At 33.0% G+C, this 26571-nt stretch overlaps 2 protein-coding genes across 2 annotated transcripts; one reads left to right on the top strand and one right to left on the bottom strand.

The window, feature by feature from the left end:
- The first annotated feature begins 569 nt into the window (after window positions 1–569).
- LOC131853106 (uncharacterized) lies at window positions 570–10565 on the top strand. The gene is made up of 5 exons (XM_059203921.1): window positions 570–689; window positions 4089–4211; window positions 4701–4823; window positions 5211–5382; window positions 5530–10565. Exons 1-5 carry the CDS (start codon window positions 570–572, stop codon window positions 10563–10565), a joined length of 5574 nt encoding a protein of 1857 aa, XP_059059904.1.
- A 2576-nt stretch (window positions 10566–13141) lies between these two features.
- Window positions 13142–13930, bottom strand: LOC131853104 (uncharacterized). Its single transcript, XM_059203920.1, has one exon. It carries the CDS (start codon window positions 13928–13930, stop codon window positions 13142–13144), a length of 789 nt encoding a protein of 262 aa, XP_059059903.1.
- Window positions 13931–26571: the final 12641 nt, after the last annotated feature.

Here is a 26571-nt window from a genome sequence, read left to right as displayed (position 1 = left end):
GAATATTACAAGGGTAAGTGATTATTTTTATTAATTATTTATGATTTTAGTTATATAATATGATTTAATTATCTACTTACTTATTGGAATACTTTTTACTATTTTTACAAAGGTACGTATTTTAAGTAAAAAGTTTTGTGCTCCATTATTTACTATTGAGAGTTAAAGTGGTTACTTTTTATAAAAATGTTGATTTTAAATCTTTATTTAACGCGTAGACATTGAGAGTTGAATGAAACACTGATAACGTGGTTGACCACTCCAATGATGGAGTAGAGGAATGACAATCTTATGAAATGTTAAATATTCTAACAGGCAGTTAGAAGAATTGAAGTACTAACACCTTTGCAAAAAACAAAATATTTAATAATCCAAAAGCTTCCTAGAGCAGTGATATATCACTGCAGCACCATCCCTGCAGCCAGATATTAATGTGTTGCTATGATATGATATATTATGACTATCCAATGTTTTTCGATTCATCAAGACAGTGACAGAAGCTTAACCTATTGGTTACATATATAGCAAACTATCATAAACTCTAATAAAAAATATTCTTGTAGATGGAAATGAAACGAAATGTTGGTCGTCCAAAGAAAGAACTTCGTGGCCGTAAACCACAGCCCAAGAAGATCTCTGAAGGGGTTGCCAACACTTGTAATGAGTTGCTACATGCAACTCACAATAAGGTAAATATCTTGTTTGTTATGTGTATTTCTATAATGACACTTATTCAAGTGCTCCAAGATAGACTTTGTACAAAGTTTATTAAAGTTAAAGTCTGTGTGTGGTACCTCTGTCTCAATTATTTCAACCGCCATGTAATTTTCTTTGAAAATTATATTTAGATTGAAAGGTGAAATATGGCTGAAAAAGTACAGGGTACAGGCATGAATTCTTAGTTCTGTGGAATAGTAATAATGAGTTTAGAGAGAGCATAGTATTTAATAATGGTGTATTAGTCTATGGTGTTGTTCATGTATACAGGTGACATTTCCCATTTACTATCAGATGTGCCATCACCTTGTTTGCTATTCCATTTACATAATTCTTTATGGTAATGTTTAGTAAGGTTTATTTTAGATAAGCATGATATTACTGTATTTAATGTTCTATTTTTTAAGTGTTATGTGTATATTTTAACTGTTAAATATTTTATAATCATATCTTATTTTTATTATACTAAAATAAAAAAAAATAGGAATTCTTAGTGTTATACTTTTTAAATTAAAATAAGTACTCACAAATTATTAACCTATTGTTTAATAAATAAATTAGGATGTGTAGACTGCATACTGTGTCACTTTGAAATTTTCATCATTACTATTTGCTATTATTAATCTGGACATATGTAGGTTATAAATGCAAAAAAAAAAATAGGGTATAATTTTGGAAGTATTACTGTATTTTAATATGGAAATATTTCTACAATTTTTTAATTTTGCATTGAAAATAAAACTACCGCCTTAATAAAGTTGATGTCTAATTGGGAAATTTTACATGTTGATTCATAAATATATTATATAAGGACTAAAAGTTTAAACTGTGTAAAAGTATAGCACAATAATTAACTCTCCTTATAATCTGCCTGTTTACTCTGCAAACTAATTCTGAACCAATGACACTGTATTGTATACACCCCTTCACATCCTTTTATACTCTTGAAAAATGCTTGAGAACTGAGTATAAAGATTGTTTTTCCAATTTTGGAAAATTAGCCACTTTTGCACATAAAACATAATCAACATCTCTGCTGTCCCATTCGGCTAGCTATTTCATATTCAGTATTTTAATAGTATCTCTTGTAGTATCATTTAACAAACATTTGATTATGTAGTAAACACTGTTTGTTTATTTTGGTAAAACCTGACATGGTGAATGTGGTCATTACGTCACTTAAATAAATACTCCGTACTCCGTATATAACTACATATTATGATTAATTTGTCTATTTTCGTGTATTCTATATTTTACACAATATATTTCATTATTACCCAATTTAGAAATCATATAATACGCAAATATATTAAGAGCAACTTCACCCAATGTATTCAAATCCAGACCAATAACAATGACACCAGATATACATATAAACTCCTTAATGACAATTATGACAATTGACAGAAACTCACAATTAGGCAATAGGGTTTACGACGTATAATTCCTGCAATCGAAAATCGAGATTATGATTCTTATATTTTATTTTTATATTATAATTTTCAATATGGTTCTAAATAAATATGATATGACTGATAAATATGACACATGTATTTTTTATTGTTTGTATCATTAATGAATAGCATTAAAAACCCCTACAATTTTTATAAAGTGTTAATTTCTTTTAACAAGGTTTTAAACAAGAAACGGCGCTGTGATTCCAAACAGTCGATTGTATGCAGCTTTAATCAAAATAATGATTCATTCTTCAGTAATCATCAGGTAAATAATAATTTATTTTTTATACTCTGTAGACATGATAGATATTAGAAAATATCGATGTCGACATGTGAATCTATAAGTATAGAGTTGCGAAATCGAATGTCGACTGAGAAACATTGATGTCTCCTTTAGAACTATTGAAAATCATGTCATTTTACGTTATCTTTTTTTTTTATTAGGTGTCGAACTTTCTTTCGAATGACCTTCTTTTATCGATGTTAGAGAAACGTCAAGATGTTAAAGAGTCGTCGATATTATCGACAACTAAACATCGATATTTCATAAACGACGTTGTTTATTGACATCCTTATCTTAAGTTTTGAATTACTTCATTTGCCGGTGTTATCGGTGATTAAACATTGATTTTTAAATATTGCTGAAAATTGTACAACCGGACTAATAATAATAATAAATGTTCTATGAGTTTTTCATTGGCCAGATTATCCACTGATCTCGTGACCCGTGAATTACGATTGGGATATACGTATATATTATATATGTTTCGACCGACTCTGAATTTTTTTCTTAAGTAAAATATTGCAATGGTATTCGAGAAACGATATTTTATGTGATTGGTAAAGCAAATAATCCGACCTGACCCACCTGATGGTTAGTGGTAACAGTCGCTTATATACATGTACATGAACAGCACTACGCCTAAGAACTAACCAAACGACGACGACATCAGCGTTAGCATTCCGAAAGATTAAGATCTCATGCCTATATCTCGTAGTTTCACTGCCAAACAATTTGCACAGCTTCTCTTTAGAAAGTCTTCCTTGGTAACATTGGTAATACTTAATATCAGCACTGCGCCATATCTACCTATCTACCTATTATTATTATATTGAATGCAATAGACACTCCACTAAGTTTATTCCGCAAATAAAAATTTCTTTAAAAATAAAAAAAAATAAAAAATTTAAAAAGGAGTAGTATACTTTTTTCTTGACATGGTAGTGAAATTATGGGGTATGAAGGTATAACTACTTAGTCCTCTGGTATGGCTACACATGAGGCGCATCACGCGAAATACATGTTCGTTGTACTGTTTATGTACATACATACATATATATATATATATATATATATATATATATATAATAAGATTGTTGCCACTTACTGCCTGGTACCTGTTGTTATTGGAATTCCAATGACGTAGAAATTTCATCAGTCAGTTCAGATGGTTTGTATGTCTTCACCTGTGTTTACGATAATTAGGATAGTCCCAATAAACTTGCTAACAATTGAATCCCATTTTTTTGTGGTGGTACTAGGTACTAAAAGAGTTATTGTTATGATGTGATTGTATAATGTAATTATATTATATGAATTATATGAAGTAGTCACAGGTTGGAAAAATTGAGAAACCTGTGTGAAATATTGAAACGTTTTTTTATTAAGGTTTACAGGCAAAACGTAAAAATGGATGATTAAGTTATAACTTTAAATTCGTTCGCTCGTACGTCGCATTATAATAAACAATATGGATCAATGCATTTCGTAATATACAATAGGTTTTTCTGGTTTAACAGTATGTTGTGCGAAAGATATTCATGTATACTAAACTGTTTTTTTTTTTATAATAACGATATCCCTAATACTTCTGTTATTATATTAGTATGGTATAATTATACTTCCAATTTTAGGTAATAAATAGTATAAGCGTTCACAACTCAGAAAAACAACATTCGAGAGTTTGGAGTCACAGTGTCGTGGTATTGTCACCTGAAGAGTCATCTTCACCAATGACAAGTCAACACTCCAATAATGTAAGTGACATTGGATCTATAACCGAATATTAGTTATTTTTAAACGATTGGGTATTTATTTCCATTGCACTTTATATTTAAAATCTTTTTATAACATATTTATTCTATTTTTGTGATTACCCCTGGAATAAATATTTTTTCTGACCTCCTAAAGATATCAAAGTCTAATTCAGACTCTCTCAAGTGTTTATATGATCTACAAGTTCATTTTTAATGCATCTGAAATGGCAAACTAGCCCAGGTAATGGCAAGTGATAATCATTGACTATATATGCCACTATATGAACAGCACCACGGCTACCACATTATCAAGTGATCCCGTGTTGAAAATAATATTTTTTTAAATTTATTATTGCACCATAAAAAAATACAGATGAAAACAGAATATTTAGAAAAAATAAATGAATAAAAGAAACAAATAAAATATATATATAATTTAATATATATTTTTATTTAATTTCTTGAAATATAATATAAATTGTTTTTCAGGACGATTTAGATAATATGACACTGGACCATTCGATTAAAAAATCAAAAATTTGGAATAATGATGTCATTGTTCTATCTTCTAATACATCCATGTCGATATCCTCCATTGAATCTGATATTATGGTAGGTATTAAGTTGGTCATAAATATAAAGTTGGTTTATAAATTATAATGTAAATGCGTATGTCTAAATATTACTTAGGTAATTACAATGCAATATTTTGTGTTTAGAAAATAGTAACCTAATCATGTTTATTAACTTAAGATTCTTTGTTTATGAAGATTTTTAAAATTATTACTTGGAATTGAATTTTTAATAAAGTCTAATTAAACAAGCCTTTGAAAACTTGATGGTGTAGCATTCTTTTATAACAAAGTATCGTTATTGATTTTAATAGAAATTATATCTTTTGCGAGCAAATTGTAATACTTTGATAATAGAAATTTTCAAAATAAGAACCTGAACTAAGGAATATAAATAAAATCTTATAATTCTTTTTTTATGTTCTAGAATTCTAAATCAATGGAACAGAGTAATGATATCAATGTCCCTACTGTATGTAAAGAACCCACGTTGTCAGCGAATCTCCTTTTGGAGGTAGCTCGGGTTGACATGCATTCGGATGAGCCAAGTGTCAGGTGTGTCGCTGCCGGTACCACCCATCAAGGAACTTTGCAGGGTGGTAACAATTTGCAATGTGTAGTGATGTCGGCATGCGGTTTAATTTATTCGTATATTAAGGGCCAGACTATTTTAACTACTAACGATATTGACTTTATTTTAAACGTTGGAAATTATATATATTTAAATGTTGTTCTTCGTGGCACAGAACCTAGACTTATAGAACCGGAGGAATTGCCGTCATCATTAAACATGGTCAATTATAAAGTAGACTTATGTGTAGAATGGACAGATCAGGGATTATATCCGTGTTACGAGTCACAACTAAGCAATAAGATAATAGAATTAGAAAATAAAATTCGCATGTTATTTCATAGACACAGTTCCGCAAACAGCGGTTTTCAATTCACCGGCCAAAATACGACGGTGTCCTTTTGGAAATCTAACGGTAATATTCATAGTCAACAGTTAGACATGACTAGCACGGATGGAATCTATTATTTGTTTGATTCTCACGCAGTAGATTCAAACCGTATGTACAGTCATCGCAGTGACGAAAACCGCGCAAGACTATTTCAAGTTAATGGGCTTCGTTCCTTGTCCGAACTTTTATTGCGCAATGCGACATTAGATGGTCACCAGCGTGAATATGCAATTCACCATATCATCGTGACATCGTTTGTTCAAAATAGTGAGGAATTATCTACTCAATCGGTGATTGTGGTAAATAATGATAAAAGGTTAGATACACCGGTACCTATGTCCTGTATTACTGTTCTTGAAGAAAATAGTCAAGTACATAATGTAAAGCATTTCAAAAAATCTGGGCGACCCTTAAATCTCAAACATGGACCAAAAAAACTCAACAATAACTCGCACTTGGCAGCATCTACAAAGTATAATGTAACACATAGCGAAGTCCATCAAAAAGCTGTTCATCGATATTCCATTAACCATCCAGATATACACCGTAAAGCCGTTACTCGATATACGGAATTACACCCAGAAGTGAATCAAGATGCCGTACAGCGGTATCGAGAACGTAATCGCGAGCAAATTAGCGAACGTGATGCCGTCTACAATCGCATAAGGACTGTCGAACCTATTTTAAGACGGACTGGTTTAATAGGGGAAAAATCAGGTAACGAATTAAACTGCGTAGTTATATATTCGTTAAAAAAAACGTCTTTAAGTGCAGTCGATGTTTTATCTTGTCCAAAATGTGGTGCCAAGTTGTTTAATGAAGAGAGGGGTAGGGTACAATGGTGTTGTGGAAACGGCCGTTTTAATATCCTACATTTACCTCCACTCATAGAAGGATTTTATTGTAGCCAAGATTTTATTAAATATGCTAGAGCGTATAATAATCTATTTGCTTTTAGCGCTCTGGGTGTTTCTCATGGATATCAGCATCCAACGACTGGGCTGAGTTTTATAAAAATTCAAGGGCGAACGTACCATAGAGTCTTTGATATGTCATACACAGAATCCACGAATCCTGTCGGACTTTATATCGATGACGGCGAAGAGCGGAAAAGATTGGCACAAAACCGTAACCTCGATCAGAAGATTTTGCAAGAGATTACGAACTTTTTAAACACAGTCAATCCGTTTATTGACTGCTTTAAACGTCTCTCTAATGAATCTTCCACAGAGGCACGTCTTGTGTTCGAACGTACTTCTCGTGCCACACACGGTAATATTTTAGGCGATATGCCGCGCGGCGAAGAAATTGCAGCTATCATTAGTACCGACAGAGAGCAACATGTACCGAGAAGTATGTGTATATGGAAAATTGGGGAAAAGAAACCGCACACAGTCGACATATTTAATCCATTATATGAAGTATTTCAATATCCATTACTTTATCCACACGGAGGTGTTGGATGGACAATAAATACTCTGGATAATCAGGGTCACAAATTATCACAAGTAAAATACTATAGATGTCTTCTGCTGTCGGAGTCCCGATTTTCGCAAATGGGTCGCCTATCAGAGGAATGGCTTGTAGACATGTACTGTAGAGTCGAAGAAGAACGGCTTCGCTATGTCGCTAATCTGCAGAAATATAATTCCCAAGGAGAACTTCGTCTCGCTCCTTTGGAAGAAATTGCTACAGATGAAACTGTACAAGGAGAAGGCGGTGTGGTACCAGGTCGTGTATACTTACCAAATACGTTCACGGGTGGTCCACGTTACATGAAATGTAAATACATGGATGCGATTGCAATCGTTAATAGATTGGGAAAACCTTCATATTTTTTAACGATTACATGTAATCCCAAATGGAAGGAAATAGTAGAAAACACTTCCTCAAACAGTATTATGCCTTCAGCTTCTATTTGTGCCCGCGTATTTAATTTAAAACTGTCACAATTATTGAGAGATTTACGCAGCGGATCTTGGTTCGGTAAACAAATATATATTTTATATGTAATAGAGTTTCAGAAACGAGGTTTGCCACACGCGCATATATGCTTTCGCGTAGACGGCGGTGGACCGGTTCAGAATATCGACATTGATAAAGTGGTACGTGCAGATATACCCACTGAACACGAAGCGGATGGAAGATTGCGCACGCTGGTACTAAAACATATGGTTCATGGCCCATGTGGCATTAATCATCGTACTAATTTGCCGTGTTGGGATGCGGAAAAGCAAAAATGTATCAAACATTTTCCCAAAAAAGAAACCGACACCACCTACACTGATGAAAGAGGTTTTGTAGTATTAAAAAGGAATTCGTCGAACACAGCCAATATCTCATACCGAAATCGTAGTGTAACAGTTAACGACCTATGGATAGTACCATATAATGCGGCATTGCTATTAAAATATGATTGTCACATAAATCTAGAAATATCTTCAACGCGGAAAATCGTCAAGTATCTTTTTAAATATATGACAAAAGGCCCAGACGAAGCACGCGTAGCGATTGTTCCAGACGAACTTCGCAACAATGAAATAGAACAATATGTGACCAAACGATATATAGGTGCTTGCGATGCCGCATGGAGAACTTTCGAATTTGATCTCACAGCACGAGAACCTACCATAAAGCAGTTGACGGTACATCTAGAGGGACAGCATACTGTATTTTTCAGACGAGGTCAAGAATCTGAAGCTGTTGAGCGATCTAATTCTGATCTATTGAAATATTTCAATAGGCCATCTGAAATAGAATTCGAGAACCTCACGTATCAGGACTTCTATGAAAATTACATAGTGCATGCCTCTCGACCGAAGACAAAGAATGTACAGATATTTTCAATTTGCGGAGGAAAATATTTCGTTACGAAAAGACAACGCAAAGAGATGGTTGCTAGATTATATTGGGTGGCACCGAACAGGGGCGAGCAGTTCTATTTAAGAATGTTGTTGAGTTCTTTCCCGTGCCGTGGTTATGCCGACTTGCTAACTTTAGGTGGACCAAATTGTAAAACGTTCCAAGAGGCAGCTCGGGCAGTCGGTATTGCTAACGATGAAGAAGAATACGAGAAATGTATTCAAGAGGCGGCAGCATTTTATAATGGAAAAAAGCTTAGACACTTTTTCGTGCTTTTAATTACCAATGGCGCCCCTGCAATGATTCTGTGGGATAAATTCAAACATCTCATAAGTGAAGATATTTTGGAACGCCACCCAAACGATCAAGAAGATCGCGCGTATAACCAAGCGTTAAAGGAAATTGACCGACTCCTCCGCAAACATGGAAGTCGTCTTCAGGACCAAGGGCTGCCACTTGTTCGAGACGACACAACAGAATTAGATAGAGAGCGAGTGGAATATAATAATGACAGTTTGCGCGAATTCGTTACTCGATGGGTACCATTATTATCGCTTGCACAGAAACGCGTATTCGATCACGTTATAAAGTTATTAGCAACTGACCACTCTTGTGACGAGACACCTCGTACTTTATTTTTGGACGGCCCTTCAGGCACTGGTAAAACATTGTTGCTAAAAGTTATAGTAGCGTATGTACGGGGAATACTGAAAGCTGTTGCAATTTGTACTGCGAGTTCGGGAATAGCTGCACAGAATTATGAAGGCGGTTGCACAGCTCACAGTATGTTCCGATTACCATTAGAAGTGATCGATGACACGAGTCATTGGAGTTTAACCAATGGTACCCAGCGGGCTGAACTAATCCGCGAATCCTCCATTATTATATATGACGAAGCGCCGATGTCGCACAAGTATCTTGTACACATTCTGGACCGGTCGCTGCAAGATTTGATGGACTGCAGAAAAGCGTTCGGAGGAAAAATTATGATTTTCGCTGGTGACTTTAGGCAAATACCTCCAGTTGTACCGAGTGCGAGATGTCACAATGATATTATTCAAGCGTCCCTCCGAACATCTTCTTTATGGAATGAAATGACCCAATTTTCTTTGACAGAAGCTCAAAGAACGCGCAACGACGAGGGATATTCAGATTTTTTGTTAAACCTAGGCTCCGGTGCCTGCGAATCACACACTTTTGGCACAGGGAGAAATATTCAAACGCTAATCAGTTTACAGAATTTAAACGTGGTTACCGAACTCGACGATTTGCTTGACTTTGTCTTTCCTGGCGATGTGTTGTGCGATCCAGATGAATGCGCGAGTAGAGCAATATTATCCACTCATAACACTAATGTTAATGATATAAACGCCCATATATTAGAACGCATTGATGGCGATATGATTCATTGCTATGGTGTTGATAGCGTAGATGTGGAACACGCCGACGAATTTCATCTGGGTCCCGATATGCTACACAAAGTACAAGCTAAGGGAGTGCCTGATTACGATCTGCCAATAAAAAAGGGTTGCGTCTGCATGATAGTAAGAAACCTCAGCTTTGTAGATCGACTTGTGAACGGTACTAAAGTAGTCGTTGTAGAGGTATCGCCAAGACTGGTGACGATTCGGAAACCTCATAATTCGGAGACTTATAGGATACCAAGGATTTCTTTCAAAGCACCCATTGAACCGGGAAGTCCTATTGAAATGTGTCGTCGACAGTTTCCATTGCAAGTATGTTACGCGATGACTGTACATAAAAGTCAAGGACAGACCATAGATAGAGTAGGAGTAGATCTGCGGTCCGATGTGTTCAGCCATGGTCAGCTATATGTCGCCTTAGGTCGAGTACGGCATGCTGAGAACATTAAAGTTTTAATTACAAAAGAGCGAATCGTAAACGGTGTGCCGTATGTAAGAAATGTAGTTATTAAAAATTTGTTGACTGAAGCTTAACACATTGACGGCCACAATTAGAACCCACTGCACTGCACCTGCATACTTATATAATTTTGGTGGCGGCTTATTAGTTTTTAATGTTTTTATATAATATATATATTTATATACACTTACGTAGAGTAACCCTATTGCGATCATCAAAAATGATAAGTTTCGAGCAGTTCAACTTCTTATGTCATAGAATTATATTAAAAAAAAAATAACACTCAAGATGTAATGCGTTTAGTCTTCAAGTATCATTTTCGACTATCGTAATCGTCCACCACTCCACTCCAAATTCACTCATTCACTTTATTGACATATTCGTACTCCTATGGAAGAGAGTTGTATATAAATATTAGAAATTAATTTAATTACCATACAAACTATCGAAATATTAATATTCTTATAATTAAAACAAATGTTGTATATCGTATAAAAAAAAATATTATAAACATATTTTTAAAATTTAATTACCACTTTATTCTTGGAGAAATAGCCGATGTTCTCGTTTGTATTGTAGATATGTCTTCATTGCCTCATTGTAAATAAATGTAAAGTATAAAATATTACATAATAATTTAGTCTTTATTTTTTAATAGAGTGGTATACTATTATCTACTATTTAATTCAATTTATTTTTAAGAGGTACAATAAAATATTTTTCTTGCTTTGTTATTGAACAATATATAAAAAAATTCGTAATAAATCGAAATGTTAAAAGTAACAAAATATAAGTATTGTTTACCACTCTATTCTATAGTTCTAATGCAGTGGACTATGCCAGTCTTTTTCATTCTCTAAAATTTTAGAGCGCTTGTATAATACCTATGAAACTGGGAAAAGACTGGGACACCACTTCAAAAAAAAACGCGATGTGATTGTACCTCTTGGGTGTCGTGGAAACCAATCTAATCGACACCCAAAAACATCTCTATGTAATACAGTTTTAAGTTTATTAATAATATTTTGTTTGTTGCATAATGTACCTGATGAGATTATTGGAAGATCAACAATGGAAACATTCGAGCACAGAAGTGTACAGAACAATGAAAAATCATACACAAAAGACAGTACCGGTAGCAATATCAGGCAGCTATTACAATGCTCATCTTAGTAACATAATGATGACGTTAAAATCATAAACTAAACTAACCACCATTATGGACAACACAAAATATGTTATACACATTTTGTTGTTGAGTATTATATAGTAGAAGAACATCTGTAATACTAATAAAATCCGATTATGTTCTATATTTTTTTATTAATTATCCTCATCACCATATTTACTTTTCAGTAAGGCCACAGGCCAATTTAGGCTTTATATTGCCATTAATGTTGTAGTTTTATTATATTTGTATATAGGTAAAAGAAATAAAGACTAGGTATACGGAGAAAATATATATTTTTGATAGTATTGACAATAGAATAGAATGAAGTGAAGTAACAAACAAGAACATACAATAAAAGGAACTAGAGAATTTAAATACAAATTTAGAATACAAAATACATTTGTAATTAGCCAGTTACAACAGTTAAAGGTGATTATAGATAAATCAGATGTATAGAAAAAATGTGTTAGGTTAATTTCAATTTTATGATCTTTACGTTAGAACCTGAAATCCCAAACAGATATAGTATGCAGAAAGGTAAGTTAGGATTTATATTGTGACCATTACAATGCAAAGTTTCGCCACAGGTCCGTATGGTATATTTATAAATACTAATATTAGAAATTAATTTAACTACCACAAACTATTGATATATATATAAATTTACTTTAATATACAAATTTTGTATAACATATTAGAATTTATTATAAACATATTTTTAATAATAATAATGAGACTATAATAATAATATATTTATTTGTCAGAATATGATATATACAATGGTGGTAATTATATAAAATATATGTTTCATCATATCCTGTTATTTCCAGTCTACAAATATGAATTCTGTAATCCAAGCATTATAAATGCTAAACATTAGTCATTCATCATAACTTCTTACTATAAAAACATTATGGAATATAATTTTAAAATTTAATTAACACTTTATTCTTGGAGAAATAGCCAACATTCTCATGTATATTGTAGATATGTCTTCATTGCCTCATTATAAGTAGATGTGAAGTATAAAACATTACATTATAATTTAAAATCATTACTTTTTAATAGAGTGGTATACTATTATCTACTATTTAATTTAATTTATTTTTGATACAATAAAGTACCTATTCCTGCTTCATTATTATTGAAAAATATAGAAAAAAAACCAATCTAATCAACACCCAAAAACATGTCTATATAATACAATTTTAAGTATTTTAATAATATTTTTGTTTACTACATAATGATGTACCTGATGAGATTATTGGAAGATCAACAATGGAAACATTAAGAGTACAGAACAATAAAGAATTATACACAAAAAAAATAGAGTTAAATTTACATTACATTACATATTATTAGATTGTTTAGCGATAAGGCCATCTTTTGTACTCATCATTGTATATACATATTTTTATATTAATTAACTGCTACAAAAAAGTGTAAAAATAAATTTAAAAAATTAAATTATTGCAATGCTCATCCCACTCGCACCTTCACACTCACACGCAACCTCACTATATTACTAAAAAAATTTAATACACCTAAAAACATAGGTGTTAAACTTTGAATTAAAATAGAGATTTCCCTTATTAGTGCTAACATAAAATTACTAAGAAAGTTAACAAATACTGTAATCCCAGTAAATATGGTAATTATAAATGCAAACAATAATATAAAAAATTCTTTAACATTGGTTATAGAAAGAGCACTTTTCAAATCATCAACAGTTTCTTTATAAGATTCACACAATGAAATATTGTCAGAAGTATTTAAGTTATTTTCTTGTTTCCGTTTCTTGATACCACCAGCTAATATGGGCTCTAACTCCATAAAGGCATCAGTTATATGCCTAATACACTTAAGTACAACAATAACTTCGTATTCTCTAAATTTTATGGTTTTAATTTGAAACCAAAAAGGTCCAAATGGTTGGTTCTCTATTTCCGTCCATATATGAATTCCAGGCGAACCCTGTCCTTCTGTGTCTGTAATGCCAATCCAGTGAGACCCACAAACAAGACGTAACTTTTGAAGTCCTTCTAACAAGTCTCTTTTTAACTCGGATTCTGCAGCATTTACTAAGACAATGTCCCGATAGCCTATCCGCTGGTCTACCAATCTTCTCTCTATATATCGACCTAAGAAAATTCTAGATTTCAATAGGTCCTTAATATATTTTTTTATTTCATTTATATCAACAAAAGTGCTACGTTGTGACGATGCCACCGATGAGTGTACAGATGAATTGTAGTCATAAACATTCATTTTCTTGTAGTTAGATTTAACAACAATATGTATATAACACGGTTTAAATACAAATCAAAGGCGTGGGCGGAGTTTGTACAACAAATAACACCTTCCAATTCCTTATAGTCGTTAACGGTAATTTTATAAACTGTATTTAAAATAAAGTCACTACTAACTGAGAGAAACTTGAATTGTAATTAAATTAAAATATAACGAATTTCAAACTATGCAATTAAAAAAGTACAGTAAAGTGTAATTCAAATTTTTTTTTCTTTAGGATCGGTTTTTCGCTTTTCAGGGAAAGGCAAAAGGACTTACAACCCATACAGCCATTGTTTTCAGTAGTGAATGTAAAAGTTAAAACATTGGAATGTAGAATGTTAACTAATTTTGAATATTAGCTCTCCATATTCTTTGTCATTAATAAAAAATATAAGTGAAAGAATTACTTCAATACGTCAATTAGTTTCTGATTTATAGAAGGAAACGTGCGATGCGGACTCATGTGACGGTGTGACGTCATAGTACAACAGTCGCTCTGTCCGCTCGCGCTCTCAGCACGGAATCGTCTTATGTTTCATTAGAAATTATAAATCATGTGTTGTGCCAAAATGTACAAATACAACCAACAAAGCAATAGTTATTTTTTTATTATAACCACAAAAAAATCCAACATAACAGTAACAATTTGATAACAGTCGTTGTGTTCTCTCTTTGACAATGTAGCCACATTAAAAATGCTATAGTACGTTTACAGCCTCTGTTGGCGGCACAATCTTCGCAAGTTACGTTTAAAACTTCTTGGTCCTTTTCATTACATTCTAAACGGCAACGATAACGTGTGTTACGTACGCGGTGTTCGCGCGTGATTCTACATTTGATCGTACAAACATCACTTGCTCTTTTTACTTGTATGCAAACGTTAGCATCATCACCAAAGCTGTCTCTTGCCGGCCTGGAATAAGTTACAAATAAAAATAAATAAAACGGCCTATTAATAAGACAAATCAAAATTAAAAAGGTTTAGTACATCTGTTCAACCCACTACATTTGCAATAAATCAATATGTGTTTAGTTAAATTTATTAAAAGAGGTACCTATATTCAGATATGGACATACGCACCTATAGACATAAAACTCTAACACACATTTGTTGTCTATAACGTAAGACTTAAAAGGTACCAAACCTTTCTGCCTATTTGAGTTGCAATACTTGCAATACGACATCAGTCGGGTATTTTTTTTAACAAAACACTTTAAGACAGACATATACTTTACTTTACTTTACTTTAACAGATAAATTATTTTCTAAATAGCAAGAAAAGTTAACTTACCTTTGCATTTTTATTCCTCGTATTTCAGCGGCAACGAAATCACTATTTGTTGATAAATAATGGACAACTATTAGTGCATCCATTTTAGGCAGATCATCCGATTGCCCTTTTTCGATTCCTTCATCCTTTTCATTAATAGAATATTAACGTAATGCGCGGATGAAAACAAAACAAAATACTGCACGAACTCCTTAGGCACTGACCTACCGGCAACTCGCTACTAAGCGGAGTGGACCGTTGTAAAATGACGTCAAATGTCACGTAACTGTTAGCGGGACTCGAAATTTATCGAAGTTTAAATGCCTATAAAATCAAAACTAACAGGTATTTTTGACTAAAACAAAAACTAATATATTTGTATACATACAAACTTTACTATACCAAACTTTCAACCGAATTGGCATACCTATTAACATTCTTCATTATAGAATGATTGAAAGAATGACAATCGATTGACATGGAACTGACTGCGCATTGACTTTGTTTTAAAATTTGATAAGTAAACAGGCAAAAGTGTATTTATGTAAAGAAGCACTAAGGCAGAGAAACAAAGTAGCATAAGTTTATATGTTAGTGCCGTATTTTAAAATGGATGATGGAGGATTATAGAAATATTTATAAAACACATTTAAAATAAATAATTGCAAAGAAAAAAAAATACATATACTTATATTTCTTTCCACATACATAGAGTCTGTGCTCTTATTATGTTTAGCTTTTTGAATCTCATGGAAATACTACTGAAGGTTAGGCTGTATGGTCTCGTACCTTTGCCTATCCACTTGTGGATAAAATGGATAAAATATACCACTACTACTATTGTTAAGCTTTTACATTTCCATTTGACTTAACATAGACACACGTCTATGTCAAAAGATCAAAATGGAAAAATCCAAGATGACCGCCGAGGTTGACTTTGAACAAAATTTGGGAGAATTTTATTTTGGTATATGGTAACCATGCAGCGAGTCCGCATTTATGGGATGGCATTGAATCTTATTATTGCCAGCGCTAAAATCTTTCCCCGATTTTGGGGTATTTTCAGGGCCAGGTCGTTAAAATGGATTTTTTTTAAATATTTTAATTGGTAAGGTTAGGTTCATTTTTATGATAATAAAATTACATTAATAAAATAGAACTAGAAATTAAAATAGCGACATCATACTAATATATTATACAGAAACTAGGGTTCGGTATGATTTTGTATTTCGTATTCGGGTAGGTACTGATATAATGGCCAATTATAATAGAATAGAATAGAATAGAAGAATAGTTTCGTTTTTTCACTCTTACAATAGGAATTAACCTTTGTGGTATGGTTTCGTATTATGATCTCTACATTAAAAACTTTGACCCCAGACTAATATAGTATACAGAAAGGTAGGTTAGGTTAGGTTTTGTATTGTGACCATTACAATACAAAGTTTCGCCACAGGATGGTACACGTGAAATAAAAATTCACTGTTACAATAGGAAGTCACCTAATCGTATCAAAACAGAAGTCTATTCGAAAAGAAAACCGTCTTCACAAAAAAAATCAGTATTTTATCTCTGATGATAAATTTAGGAATACATTTTGGGGTACCTGGCTTCCCTGCAGCGAGTCGGCCTTTATTGAGCCATGGTAGATTTCGGTTTGAAATATTATCTAGGCTACAAATTTTCCCCGATTTTTAGGTAATTTTGCAAACCCAAAATGTGGGAATTTTTTTTTTCGACATTCTAACATAAGAGTGACGGGGATCTATAATAAATCTCATCTTAATAGTTTCATGCGATTTTTTTGTAAAATTAGGTGGCAACACTAAGCATACATTTCTGTATACTAATACAGAAAGGTAGGTAATGTGAGGTTTTGTATTGTGACCATTGCAATAAAAATTAAAGCCACAGAATAATATAGTAAACAAAGAGGTAGGTTAGGTTAGGTTTTGTATTGTGACCAAATACAAAGTTTCACCACAGGATGGTACATGTGAAAAAAAAATTCACTGTTACAATAGGAAGTCACCTAATTGTATCAAAACAGACAACTCTACTTGCCAACCAAGTCTACTCGAAAAGAAAACTGTCTTCACAAAAAAAATCAAGGACAACGCCTCGCGGGCCTCTTGAGGCCCGCGCACACACGCACCCTCTAGTCTATAATATATAAAGCTGCATTACGGTGACTCACTCACTGATTGACATAGTTGTTCTCCCAGAAGGAGCGTCCGGGGGTCGAGACGATGTATGGGGGAAATGTTCCTTTGGCTAGGGTGACCACGAGAAAATTCCGAAATTTGGGAAAATCCAAGATGGCGGACAAAGATGGCGGCTAACTTTTACAGTTTCGCTCGGATCGATTCCGTTCAAAGAGTGATTTGGCACGTCTCGGCGGGACCCAGAATATGGCGTAAAAACAAAAAATTAAAATCCAAGATGGCGGCGAAAAAATTGCCAAAAACTGGTTGAAAATTTTCTAGGGTTTCAAAAACCGAAATTCCCAGGGTAGTTGCGGGGGTGCTGGCGACACCGGTTGTAGGGCATAGGAAACTCGAAGGACCCGACCTCTAGGGAAAATTATGAAATTTCGAAAATCCAAGATGGCCGACGAGTTGGGGGCGTGTGAATTTGGTCCTAAAAATCCGGATTATTTTCAAAATCATTTTTTAGGTACAGGGCAACCCCGCAGCGAGTCGGCTTCTATGGGGCGATGATGGGTCTCGGTAAGAAGTATTGCCAGCGATAAAAAGAATTTCCGAATTTAGGGTAATTTGGGAGAAATGTCCCAAAAAGTGGGAAAAAATTTTTTCGGCATTTTTGACAAAAGAGGCATCAAGGCCTATCGAGAAACATCCCCTAAAGGGTTTTAGGTGGGTTTTGTTGGAATTTGCTGGCAACACCCATACATGGTTTGACCAAAATAGAAATTGGGGTGTCTCTCCAAAAACTGAAATTCCTAGGGTACTTGCGGGGGAGCTACCGATCCCTATTATAGGGCATTGGGAGGCTGAAAGACCCGGCCTCTAGGGAAAATTATGAAATTTCAAAAATCCAAGATGGCGACCAAGCTATGGGAGATTTAGTTTTTGGAAAAAATTTGGGATATTTTCAATCGAGTTTTTGCTGCACATGGCAACCCTGCAGCTAAACGCCACCTACTGACATGGGTAAGTCTGAGTAAGAAGATTTGCCAGGTCTAAAATTTTTCCCCGATTTTGGGTTAATTTTGGAAAAAAGTCCCATAAAGTGGGAAATTTTTTTTTTGACATTTTAAATGAAGAACTCGTTTTGGTCTACTACAAATCGTCCCCTGAAGGGTTTTAGGTGGATTTCTTCAGAATTTGCTGGCAACACCCATACATCATCGGACAAATTTTGAAATTGAGGTCTAGCTTCAAAAACTGAAATTGATAGGGTACCTACGAGTATGCTAGCTCAACGCACTGTACGGCGTCGGATAGCCGAAGGACTCGGCCTCTAGGGAAAATTATGAAATTTTAGAAATCCAAGATGGCGGCAGAGATAGGGGAGTTTTGCTTTTCGGAGAAAAATTGGGATATTTTTAAATGTAGTTTTAGGACACTTGGCAACCCCACAGCCAGTCGACTACTATGGAGAGATGATGTGTCTCAACACAAAGTATTACCTGGTATAAAAATTTTCCCCGATTTTAGGGTAATTTTTGAGATAGGTCCTAAAAAGTGGGAAAATTTTTTTTGGACATTTCAAACAAAAGAATGATGAAAATCTGTCAAAAACAATCCCCCTATTGAGTTTAGGTGTTTTTTGTCAGAATTATCTGGCAACACCTTACATCAGTTTTCTTAGAGAATAGAACTAGAAGGAGTCGCTGAGGCTCTATACAATGTATGAACGAAATGTTTCTGTCACTAGGGTGAATATGTCAAAAGTATTAAAAAGTAAAAATCTAAGATGGCGGCCGAGTTAGGGTACTTAATTTATGTTGACAATTTTAGGGACTTTTTAAAATTCAATTTTGGGGTACAATTAATCCCTGACGCGAGTTGACTTCTATAGAGCAATGGAAACTCTCGGTGGAAAATTTTACCTGGTCTAAAAATTTTCCCCGATTTTGGGGTAATTTCAGAGAAAATGTAAAAAAACGTGGGAATTTTTTTTTTCGTTAATTTGAACAAAACAGTGATGAGCATTGGTTCAAAATCATCCCCCAAAGGATCCTAGGTGGTTTTTGTCAAAATCATCTGGCAGCACCATACATCGATTTTCATAGTAAACCGTACTAAGGAACTAGAGGTGTAACCTGGGCTCTGTACAATGTATATATGAAGTGTTTCTGTCACCAAAATGTATGTGTTAAAAGTATTTAAAAAGGAAAAATCCAAGATGGCGGCCGAATTAGGATACTTTATTTATTATGACAATTTTAAGGTCTTTTTAGTAAATTCAGTTTTGTGGCACCTATCAACCCTGCAGCGAACTGACTTCTATTGAGGAATGGAAACTCTCGGTGCGAAGTATTAACTAATTTTCATAGTAAACAGTACTAAGGAAGTACTAGAAGGAGTCACCTTACATCTGTACAATGTATGGACAAAATGTTTCTGTCACCAAAGTGGATAAGTTAAAAGTATTTAAAAAAGGAAAAATCCAAGGTGGCGGCCGAGTTTGAGTATTTTTTCTCTGATGATAAATTTACCTGGCTTCCCTGCAGCGAGTCGACCTTTATTGAGCCGTGGTAGATTTCGGTTCGAAATATTACCTAGGTTACAAATGTTCCCCGTTTTTTGGGTAATTTTGCAAACCCAAAATGTGGGTTTTTTTTTTTCGACAAACTATATATAAGAGCAACGGAGATCTATAATAAATATCATTTTAATAGTTATATGCGATTTTTTGTAAAATTAGGTGGCAACACCATGCATCGATTTTCGTAAAAAGTAATATTTACTAAGGACCCACTAGAAGGATCGTGTCTCTGTACAATATATGGACGAAAAAGGAAAAATGGTATGAAAATTTTCCCCGATTTTGGGTAATTTAGAAGACAAGTCCAAAATGTGGGATTTTTTTTTCGATATTTCAAACAAAATAATGATGGATATCTGTCAAAAATCATCCCCTTATTGGTTTTTGTCACAATTATTTGGCAACATCTTAGATCAGTTTTCTTAGGGAATAGTACAAGAAGAAGTCACCGAGACTCTACATAATGTATGGACGAAATGTTTCTGTTATTAGGGTGAATACGTCAAAAGTATTAAGAAGTAAAAATCCAAGATGGCGGCCGAGTTAGGGTACTTTTTTAAATTCAATTTTCAGGTACCCATCGTCACTGCAGCGAGTTGACTTTTATGGAACAGTGGAAACTCTGGGTACGAAGCACTATCTGGTCTAAAAATTTTCCCCGATTTTAGGGTAATATCGGAGAGAAGTAAAAAAAAACGTGGAATTTTTTGTTTCATCATTTTAGACCAAACAATGATGACGATCTGTCAAAAATAATCCCCAAGGGGTCTTAGGTGTTTTTTGTTAAAATGAGCTGGCAACACCATATATAGATTTCCATTGTAAACAGTACTTAGGAACTACTAGAAGGAGTTACCTTGGCTCTGTACAATGTATGGACGAAATGTTTCTCACCAAGGTGTATATGTTAAAACAACTATTTAAAATGGAATCATTCAAGATGGCGGCCGAGTTAGGGTACTTTATTCCCGATGACAAGTTTAGGGACGTTTTAAAACTCATTTTTGGGGTAGTATTTTATTTCTTACAGCAAGTTACTTCTATGGAGCAAAGACGTGAAGTATTATATAGGCTACAAATTTTCCCCGATTTTTGGGTAATTTTGCAAACCTTAAATGTGGGAATTTTTTTTCGACATTTAAACATAAAAGTGACGGGTATCTATAATAAATCTCATCTTAATAGTTTTATGCAATTTTTTGTAAAATTAGGGGGCAACACCATGCATAGATTTTCGTAGAAAGTAATATTTACTAAGGAACCGACCGAATATTTTAAAAGGACCGTGTCTCTGTACATTATATGGACGAAATATATCTGTCGTCATGTAATATATACGTCAGAAGTATCAAAATGGAAAAATCCAAGATGGTCGCCGAGGTTGGCTTTGAACAAAATTTGGAAGATTTTTTTATTTTGGTACATTGTAACCATGCAGCGAGTCCGCTTTTATGGGATGGCATTGAATCTTAGTATTGCCAGCGCTAAAAACTTTCTCCGATTTTAATATTTATGATATTTTAATTAAAAGAGTGTTGAGTGGTTATTATTTATCATAGGTCCTTTACCTACGATAAATAATAACCCTAAGGCTTTTATCAAAATTATTTGGAAAACTTTACTATGAAAACCGATGTAAGTTTGATACATCGGTTTTCATAGTAAACTATTAGAAGGAGTTGACAATGTATGGACGAAATGTTTTTGTCACCCGGGTAGCTAAGCCAAAATAAAAAAAAATAAAAAGTCGAAATGGTATATAGAAAGGTAGGTTAGGTTAGGTTTTGTATTGCGACTCTTACAGTAGAAATTATGGCCTCAGAATAATATAGTAAACAAAAAAGTAGGTTAGGTTAGGTTTTGTATTATGATTTCTACATTATAAACTGTGAACCCAAATTAATATAGTATACAGAAAGGTAGGTAATGTGAGGTTTTGTATTGTGCCTATTGCAATAAAAATTAAAGCCACAGGTCGAAATGGTATACTGAAAGTTACGTTTGGTTAGGATTTCTATTGCGACTCTTACAGTAGAAATTATGCCCTCAGAATAATATAGTAAACAAAAAGGTAGGTTAATCTCTACATTAAAAACTTGACCCTAGACTAATATAGTATACAGAAAGGTAGGTTAGGTTAGGTTTTGTATTGTGAACATTACAACATAAAGTTTTGCCACACTGTTACAATTTGAAGTCACATGAATGATTTCGTATCAAAACAGACAACTCTACTTGCCAACCAAGTCTATTCGAAAAGAAAACCGTCTTCACAAAAAAAATCAGCGACAACGCCTCGCGGGCCTCTTGAGGCCCGCGCACACACGCACCCTCTAGTTTATTTATAATGTTACATTGAAAATACATACACGCCTAAATTTTCACCCGTCTTTCACCAACCCCTATTTTTAATAACGATATTCTTAATACAAATATTATAAATGCTAAAGTAACTCAGTCTGTCTGTTTGTCTCGCTTTCACGCCAAAACTACTGAACTGATTTAATTGAAATTTGGTAGACAGATAATGTAGACCCTGAGAAAGGCTACATTTTAATGCGAAAAAGTATTGAAAGGGGAAATGAAAGGCTATATGAGGATATCGTAATTTTTAAAGTCAGATCTTGTAAGATTAAGTGAACAGGGTCGGTCTAGGTTTTTCATTATTACAAATGTGTAACGGGGTAACACGTTATTTAGTGCGAAATTGTGTATATTACAATAAAATTTAACGAGAAAATATTATAATGATGTCACTTCGACACTCATTGCCTTACTACTATATCGTCCGTTAGTCGCGAACTTTCTGGAAACACGAGAGGCGCGCTCCTATTGGTCGGTCGGCGTAGATGAGTAGATGAGGTAGACGAGTCTCACGGCGCCGCAGCGTAAGTACTTACTATACATACGTAGTATACATACACATATTACGAGTAATATTACTCTGTTATCTAAGCAAGTAATGTGTGCTTATTTTGAACTTGATAACATTCTGAATTACTCGTATATCTTTCAATATCTTTAGCGGTATAAACCAGGTTATGTACTACTACTAGTATTGTTAGTGAGGGATAAAGTTGACGAACAAAAATAAAACAATATTCGTATTAAAAATATATTCATCTAATATTTTTGGCATTATTTTTAAGTTTCTTTCAAATACAAGGGGTCTGACATGTGGTGTTATGTACCTACATTAAAAGATACTTTTTGAAATGTATGAATGTATGTACCTACATTAAAAGATAATTTTTGAAATGTATGAAATGTATGTACCTACATTAGAAGATAATTTTTGACATGTATGAAATGTATGTACCTACATTAAAATATCATTTTTGAAATGTATGAGATGTATGAAAAAAATGTATGTACCTACATAAAAAGTTCATTTTTGAAATGTATGAAATGTATGAAAGAAATGTATGTACCTACATTAAAAGATAATTTTTGCATTGTATGAAATGTATGAAAGAAATGTATGTACCTACATTAAAATATGATTTTTGAAATGTATGAAAGTAATGTATGTATGTATCTTTTAATGTAGGTAACATTAAAAGATAATTTTTGACATGTATGAAATGTATGTACCTACATTAAGATATAATTTTTTAAATGTATGAGATGTATGAAAGAAATGTATGTACCTACATTAAAATATAATATTTTAAATGTATGCACCGTACAATAACAATACACGTTAAACATCATACCACAGAGTCATACGCAAGTTAAAAACAAACTGCTATGATATTAATGAGAAAGGAAAATCAACTTTATGGTATTCGAGTTAGGGTCGATTTCTCTCTTTTTTTAAATACTATTTTAATCTTACCCGTTGCCAGTATTCGAAGACAGCTACGATTCGTACTCGATATTTTAAATTATTATGTAATCGATTTTTCAGTACAAATGTAAATAACCAACGACACTAATAATGTACTACTATATTCCGTGCTTTGAAACGGAACACTGCTATAATACAAAATAATGAAAATTTACTGTTCACAACGACTCATTAAAAGCATCATCGAATAATGCGCTCTAATAAAATCCTGTTATCGATTATTCAAAAAAATCGATAATACATGTATTTATTTTTAATATGACAACACTTCATACATAAGTATTATTGGAAATAGTATTACTTGCTTGTTCGGCTATTTTTAATTTACTTAAAATTTTTTTATATGTTTAATTTACAATAATAATATATTAAGTGCTTATTATTGGAAAATATAAAAAAGACATTTAATTAGGCCGATACAAATGACGACAATGCCATCTATGAAAGCATTTTGAAAACATTGAGCCCCATATTAGCACTGATTAAAGTGTAATTAAGTACTGGAAAATAACAAAATGAGTAAATATATGAAAATTACTTTTCTAAACGCATTATTTCATTTTAACATGTATATATAACTTTTTAAAAATTGATTAAACATTTTTGAAAACAAAGTTTTGTTTTTTAAAACGTTTGCAAAACTATGAAGAATTCCATCGATACCAATCACGCCATCTATATGCCACTTTTAGCAATAATAATGGCTACTTCCTCATTGAGTGCCACTGATAATAGTAACTTTAGTTCTATAAACAAAATTAAGTCATTGTTTTTTTTGCATAAGTGTACGAAATTCCTGTTCTTCCGTCATATAGTTTTCGTAAAAAGGTGTACAAAATTTTTACTTCATGAAAATCGAGAACGCCTCCTTTTTTAATTTAATATTAATAATAGAGGTTACCTAAAGGCAGCTGAGCCTATGCAATTTTATGATAGTTTAGTACCAGGAAGTTATGAAATAACAAAGTTATGCATTTTCACGTCATTGCATTCCTGCGACACGATATTACCTACCAGACGATAGATATTTGATACATCTAGTAAAATGCAACAAAATAATTAGTCAATGAAAACAAAAGTCGACGTGAAAAATGAAACTTTAAATACCTATGTAATATGAATCTGGATATATTATCATCAACATATTTTTCGTATATCTTAAATAACACAAATGTTGTGAATGGAAAGAGTAGAAAAATAACGAGTACATGGAAAATAAAGAATGATTATATAATTATAGAGACCTATACCTAAACCACAAGCCATTGGCTATTGTACACATTACGACCTTTCATCTAAGTTCGAAGTTAAAAACATTTAAAGTTTTCTCAAAAATTTAAAGCGTTTTGTCAATAATTATACAAGAGTCTTTTTTATTTTAATCGGATTAGCAGATATCAAATTCATACACATACACTACTTTCTTCATGATTTGTACTTAAAAAAGTCAAAACAAACAATCTCAATTGTATATCTCAAATTAAATTTAGGATTTTTTTTATAATTAATTTATGTATATGTAGTATGAAAAATTCGTTTTAATGTAAGATAAATTACATGAAATATATACAAGATATTGTTTAAAAGTGTAACTAGTACTTGGCTCTTCGACTGTCGCAATAACGAAATGGACGAACTGGGTTTCCGATGCAATTCCGTGAATCTCTGCAACCAGGGTTTCATCAATCAATAAAGATGTATGCTGCACTTTCACGTCATAGCAATATATACCTATATTTTATAATACGTGTTTATTGATTATCTATCTATATAGTCTATGCATTTCCGTGAAAGTTTTACACCAGGACTTCATCAATTAACAGAGATATTAATTGCACTGTCTATGCAGAATTGAAATCCCTACCTACCTTTGCAAAATACTATGTCATCACGTGTAGTATTCAAACCAAATTCGCATGAATGAATTTTTCAATAGCCATTTATAAATCAAGATTAAATTTAATATTTAAGTAATTTTATCATAAATGCTGATGCCACATTTTATTGTCGTTCTTTAATTTACCATCATTTTTCCAAACAACCTTTTAATCGGGAAGAAAGTGGTGTTTAAGTTAATTAAGACATTAATTAACAAATACTAAATAAAATATAGACAAAATTTGTATCGTCCATAGACGACACTATGCACAGACGCACATCGAGCGCCAGGACTTCATAAAATAACAGACGTCTGCAATGCACTTTTAACTAACACGCAGCTGAATCGATAGGATGAATGAAGCATAATGAAAGTAAAAGTTTGTATATGACGCTGCATAGTGTACTCTAACTTTCGTGTTACGACGTTTTTCTATAAATTTTGAATGACAAACTTAATGAACCAATCCAACTAAACACTGTTAAGAAAAGAAATAGAATCATAAGCTACTCTAAGTACGTACTAACACTTTATAAATTGAGACTATATATGTGAGGACATTATAACCTTCTTCCAAGAATAAAGGTGTGTTCTAATCTAGAAAGAAATATTTTTAAGGTAATAATAAAATTAAATAAGATTATTATACGAACATGAATATTAATAATAATATCACATTATTACTAATATTCATGTTCTATTTTGAGTTATAAATTTAAGAATGAGAATATGATGACAAAAATTCAAATAAAATTATATTTTTAAAAATCACTAAGATCTATGCAACGATGAAATTTCATGAACATCCAGCATCAGTGTTCATACAACAACAGACAACAGACAACAACAGACATCCGCAATATATCCGATGGTACGAAGCAAA

This window comes from Achroia grisella, unplaced genomic scaffold (genome assembly GCF_030625045.1).
Source record: "Achroia grisella isolate CSIRO2021 unplaced genomic scaffold, CSIRO_AGI_Agris_v1 utg874, whole genome shotgun sequence".
NCBI classification, from domain to species: Eukaryota; Metazoa; Arthropoda; class Insecta; order Lepidoptera; family Pyralidae; genus Achroia; species Achroia grisella.
Note: the sequence above shows the minus strand (reverse complement) of the source record. Positions and strands in the feature narration are given on the sequence as shown.